Source organism: Melanaphis sacchari, unplaced genomic scaffold (assembly GCF_002803265.2).
Source record: "Melanaphis sacchari strain LSU unplaced genomic scaffold, SCAv2.0 Contig4_pilon_pilon, whole genome shotgun sequence".
NCBI lineage: Eukaryota > Metazoa > Arthropoda > Insecta > Hemiptera > Aphididae > Melanaphis > Melanaphis sacchari.
In genome coordinates this window covers 2,681,998-2,688,551 of record NW_020271335.1, presented here as the reverse complement: position 1 = coordinate 2,688,551, position 6,554 = coordinate 2,681,998, and the positions used below count along the sequence as shown (strand labels likewise).

At 29.9% G+C, this 6,554-nt stretch overlaps 1 protein-coding gene across 1 annotated transcript; it reads left to right on the top strand.

The window, feature by feature from the left end:
* The first annotated feature begins 2,018 nt into the window (after positions 1-2,018).
* Positions 2,019-6,039, top strand: LOC112599197. The gene is made up of 2 exons (XM_025346010.1): positions 2,019-2,217; positions 4,919-6,039. Exons 1-2 carry the CDS (start codon positions 2,019-2,021, stop codon positions 6,037-6,039), a joined length of 1,320 nt encoding a protein of 439 aa, XP_025201795.1.
* The last annotated feature ends 515 nt before the right edge of the window (positions 6,040-6,554 follow it).

The window sequence follows — 6,554 nt, the reverse complement described above, 5'->3', positions numbered from 1 at the left end:
ACACTGTTCATTTCAATTTTCATATTAAGGGAAATGAACAATAAAACAACAGAACTAAAAAACTTTTTGAAAAAAAAGAAGGAAATATCTATTTTTTAGCACCACTGTTAATCTTGATTATTTTTCGAAAAAAATTTCATGTTGTGTTGCAATAATTGTTTTTTTTATACATTCTGTGATTTATAATTATACGTAACTAAAATCTATTCTAAATCATTTAGTTTAAGCATTTAAAATGCTTAAATTTAGAAAATGACAGTTCGTTTTAATATGACATTTTTCAGTGAAATTTGATATTATTCGTACACCACAATAGCTTTTGTAATGAACACTTAATTTATCTTCCTATCATTTTTCGTTTGTTTCTGTATATCTATATGTATAATATAACCATAATTACGATGATTATTTAAAAAAAAAAATCGTGTTAAATATATTTTTGAAGTAAACACTGTATTAGCTAATTAATTTGCTAAAGTTTATTTTACTGATGTTTTAGTGAGTATAGAACGTATACAGTAAACATTTTCACCAATCTAGTTTAAAACTGTCTAAATTACGATGTATATTATTATACCCCAGTGATGGCCATCAATTGTACACTCTAATTTCATTCTACAATTAGCGTTGCCAACCTGCCCATTTTTATAATCTAACAAGTACATTCGACTTAAATAGGTTCAAAAATCTGAATTTTTACTTGTCAAATTAACTAAGTCAATTTATTATAATTTTTGATCTAATAATGAGACCACCCACGTTGAAGTGTCTTCATTGGAAGGTCTCTTCATTCAAGCATTTAATAAAGCCGCTAAATACCTAAAATATATATATTACTTGTATGAATTGTGAACGTTAACACTGTTACAGGTATTCTCGTTTGTATATAATACACCAATGATTTTCAACCTTGAAAAGATACCCTCCTTTTGATCAAAAAAATTCAAAATCATTGTAGTACACAATATTGTTTAATCTCATTATACGTAGTTCTCATACGAGTACGTGACATCTTCGTATATAATACAATATATTCCGATCGTAAGTTTTAAGATTTTTGAAATTTATGTTATATGCATTTTTAAGATATGTGAAACCCAAAAGAGAATTTGTAATAGTGTTTTCAATAACAAATAGTTAAAGAATCAGATATTTTCTACTTGTATCACCTAGCATAATATGGTGTAGATTTAAATGAAGCATAATTAATACATTTCATGTCAAACTATTTTTAGTGAAAAATATGATATTGGTTACTTTTAAAATTTCTATCATCTTTATTTCCTGTATATTTGTCATATTCCTTAATTTATTCCACATAAACTTTTTTGGTATCTAAAAATAATATGTTAATTTTATAATAAAATATATGTTTAACTTATGATGTAATTTATATTTTACAACAACTTTATGCATTGATAATTTTCAGCGGTGCGGATTATGTAATAAAATAGTGTTTTAAAAGGTAGAATTCTAGGGTTCAATATTGTTGATGCGGAGGTTGAGTCAACTAGCGGTGAAAGTAGACAACTATGGTTTTTGGTTTTGATGCTTGTGATGTTTACTTAGTATCAAAGGGGCAGCGTATAAAATTTTTCCCGGGCTCTATGCATCGCATCATCGATTACCGAATTTACCCTATTTACGGTTGTTGTCCCAAACCGTCGTAATCTCAATTCGCGCATGTCAATTTTAGGAGTAAAATATTATCGATTAACTTGCAGCTAGTGAAGCACAGACCCTGGACGCAGTCTAGACATTCGATTATTTGGCAACAGGAAGAGGTTGGCGTTTGGTACGCTACCTCTCGTAATTTCATGAGTTCAACATTAAAAACAACATTTTGAATTTCAAGAAAAGCAGAGATTTACAAAACAATAATTGTATCAAATTAAATTACAATAAAGTAAGTTTATACTAATAATAGGGTTCTAATATTTAAATTTATACTTAATAAATGCGTCATTAATATTTTATTGCAGTTGAGTCACATTCAAATTGATTAGCATCAAACTAGAATGGATTTCCACGTGTTTATTTTACTATCAATAATACTTTTCTTATCATCGGAATTTTATTTTGATTATGCAGTCATAAGATATTTAAGTGGACCTATAGCACGCAAAATAGAATACACAAATGAAGAGGCCAGCTTTGATGAAAAGAAGATTAAAAAAGTCATCGACGCAATTAACAAGTTTGGTGAACGCGAGACAAGTAAGAACACTTTAAAATATTAATTAAGCTATAAAAATAATTTAGTATTTGATAATTAACTATACGAATACACAAAAGAATGGCGCTTGTATAAAAGAAAAACCTGCCTAGATGTATATTCTAAGTAAACTTATTTCCTTACTTAAAATATTTTTGTTGTTATTTTATTATAGTTATAGTTATGTTATAACCAACACAAATTAACAATTTATGAAAACAATATTACTCATTCCCTATAAGCAGTTGAGTTCAGTTTACAGATTTTTCATTGAATTTTAAAAATAAAATATTTTAAGATGGGTATATAGTTAAAAATTATATCAATATTTAGTTTTTTTTGTTAAAACTTTACTTAGCTTATAAAAAATATCATATAGAACATAAAAATGGACTAGATAAGACAGACATATATATGCATGTACTGTAGTCTGTAGTTCAAAATATTAGTAACGTATCCCGTTGGGAGAGTTAGCTGTTTCCCATTTCTTGGCTTTCAAATGAGTATTATTGAACTTATGTTGCTATGGAGTCTTATGAAAACTATGGTTTTTTCATTCTATTATAATATATAATACAAAGTGAAGTGTGAAAGGGTCTGTTCGCTACTCACACACGACCCATATCTTATCTACGTTGTTAACGACGATAATCGGCGATCGCCGACGAAGCCCGTGCCGTTATTGTTCGTTCGGGAAGCCACCTGTCGTGCTTATCGTTATTTTGAGTGTTTTTTTCCGCCGTGCGCCCAGCAAGTTCGTCCTCCTCGCCGTTGCTCGTGTGGCGTGCGGCCATCTTTGGTACTCACGCGACCCGTGTATAGATCGTACCGTTGCGAAGTGTATCACGTGTACGTTGGATAGGTACATTCGGACCTTTTCCGCCGTTCGTTCGATAAGTTGGTGTACCACACCAAGCATATACACCACGTTTTGTTGGGTTTTGTGCGACAGATTTTACCGTCCACGCGTGTTTATTATTCTCTGCCGTTTTGTCCGTTGGCGTCTTGGCTGTGCGTGCCTTACATGGCAGATCCGAGGGAGTGGGGAAGGCCGTACATCATTGGCGCATCGTCTGTTTGCCTGTGTCAAAATATCGTACATCATTTGCGCATCAGCGCTAATTATTATCGTTTGCGCATTGTCCGTTTTACCTGCACCAAATTATCATACATCAAATGCGCATCGACATGTTGAACAATAGAATTGTATAAAAAAAATAGTTTTTGATTGAAAATGTAATGATTTCCATAAATCATATGTAATTAATAAACTCATATAATTAAAATAAATTGAATTTTCAGTCATAATAATTATGCAAATACACATATTAAAATGAACACTTTTGTCGGCTCATTACAGTCATAAAGTACAATTATAAATATAATTTGAATAAATTGAAAATAAATGCCATCGCTGCCATCACAAAATCTCTCCATTTCTCTCTATCATAATATGCGTCGTAAAATATATTAGAAATATCTGTACAATATTTGAAAGTTGATGAATGAATTTCAAGATCAAAATTAGAAAAAAACTAGCACTTTTGGGTATACACCTTTTTTGTAAATTCTATTGTTAAATAATATTGATCCGCAAATGACGTAAGACCTTTTAAACGGCTAATGCGCAAATAATGTATAACCCAAAAATCGAATGATGTGCAAATGTCTTACAAAAAAAGGTCATAATTAACAATAGCAATGCGAAAATGACAACTGGCGGTGGGAAAGGGGGCGCCCCCTAATTAAATAAGAAATGATATTAACAGGCCAAATTTTTCGCTTTTTTTATATGATGACCTTATTTTTTACATTCTATGCGCCTCCCTCAAATTAAATAAAAAAAAGATATTATGGGCCAAGCTTTTTTTATCTGATCTTTTTTTTTTTGATGTTCATGCACCCTCCTCCCCTCATAGAAAATTTCTGGATTCGCCCCTGGTGCCTTCCAATAAGATTTTATGCGTGATCTTCGTGACTTCGTACTTGTGTTGCTATTGTTCGCCACCCGAGCAAATTCACGTACGAACATAACCCACCAACTGCCGTGGGATTGAGATTTATCCACAGCAACAGTCGTTCTTCCGGTAAAAAACAGTAACTCTGTGCACTTGCGGACCAGTAATCCGTTTTGTACGTAATCCTCGTTTGTGCGTCCGCATGTTGTCACAAGGCCAAGGGATAATGTCTGACTGATGCGGTACCTCTGTGTGGAGTTAGATATCATGATATCAATAATCAGGTGATACACTGATATCATACTGCGTATTTAAACAATATTATTATTTGTCGATATATTCTTATTCTTATTATTATTTTATTTTTAAAATTTGTCCTAAAATCATATATTATTTTGTATCATTATTCTTATTCTTATTTGTATTATTGCCAATATGGCGTACACAGTTGTCGGTTATATGTGCTGATATTTTTCATCTCAATCATATCAATTAAAAACAGCAATATTGATGACGGTTATGTTGTAAGATTAATAATAATTTAGGACTTAGATCAATTTGATCTTATGAATATTAATAATTTATATGACTATTTAAAAGCTATTAGAGGGGTAATAATATTGTATATAAATACACAGCAAATAATAACTCATTTAATTTTTTAACAACTTATTTGTATTTTGTCATAATTTAATTTAACATAATATAATAGGAAATTTATTTGTATTTTTGTGATATTTTTCAGGTTCGATTGAAATTAGAGTGTCTGATTGTAATGATTTCAACGAATTTGCTACTAAAATTATGAAATTTAAGGATTTGTTTGATCCCATTTATCAAGAGTCCATTAGTTTATTTGAGAAAATTAAATCAGTTAAAATTGATCCTCGCTGTTTCTCTACAAATGATCATACACAAGGTGGAATCTGTTTTAAAAATACTGAAGTACAAAATTTGGAGAATCTGAAACTGACTTACATTGAATTTGGCAGGAATGACAAGTTATTTAAAAAGACATTTAATTACTCAAGAATTTCCCATAAGTTTGATGAATTATTTATTATTGGAACTGTTGAATCTGGAGAATTTAATGAAGATAAATTCAACATAAGCATTCGTAACGGTGAATTACAAGTAATGCACGATTATACTCGTCCAGGATTTTATAACTTCAATTTTTCCTCCCTAGAGGATTTTTCTGGTACGATCGCCAATACATATGTAACGCAAGCCGTAAAGATAAACTTGCGATATATTTATGATATGACATTTAAATTACCAGTACAAGGATTCTATGGATTATTGAATTTACTCGAAGATGAAATAAGCACTCCATTGCTAGTTTATCCTAATAATATGCTTTATAATTGTATAATTATGGAACGATATGACGTATCGGAATTTCGTAAAATTACTTTTAAAACTGTGAACACTACTTTATTTAAACAACGTAAATATAATGTATTTAACAAAGTCATGTTTTCTAAAAAAGGTGACTCTTATGCTATAGAATTCATTGTCACTTTCTACAATCTAGTTTGGACGGCTAATTTTTCTACAGAAATTGGCAACAAATTAAATGTAGCTGATTGCGTGAAATTCATAATGAAGGATTTGAAATTAAATGTCACCTATATGCCAAATAGTATTCCAGCATATATTGTAGATGTTTCAGTTCAAGAACCAATAAAAATGAAGACATTCCCAGAGATGACGTATTATTTGAGGTACTTGTATATTTTTAAAAAATATTTTAAAAATTGCTTCACCAAAACAATTACAAACAGCGTGAAAATGTCTATTAAAGCAATCACCAAAGACAAATCAATTATACCGAGAGTAGCATATAGATACGTAACACCCTAAATTATAATATATACGCATCTATAGTTATTAGTCACAAAATAATGTGTAGTATTCAAACCAATTTAATGGTATAGTCGTAACAGTAGATTCGTGTTCTTAAAAAATATGATTGGGTACACATTTAGTATGCTATCTTAAATACTAAAACTCCGATAAAGATATGTAACCATAAAATAATACGCTATTTACAGTACATTTGCATTTTAACTATTAAATAATAAATTAAATGTAATATTAACATTTTCGCGATACTCAAAACTCGTCAAAGATAGTTGAATGAATAATTTGTAGTGAAATATTTTTAGGTACCATTTAATAAAGAATATGTGTAGGTAGTTTACCAGAATTTGCAATCATAAATAAGCACAAATTGTTTTCATAATGCTCAACTTGCTATAATTTTTAATAGATTTTTGTCAATTATATCTTTTTTCCTTATCGTTACCAATAATTTTAAGTCAAATCAACTTATACGGTATTACAAATCATATGTATCACACTAAATCATTTAACTT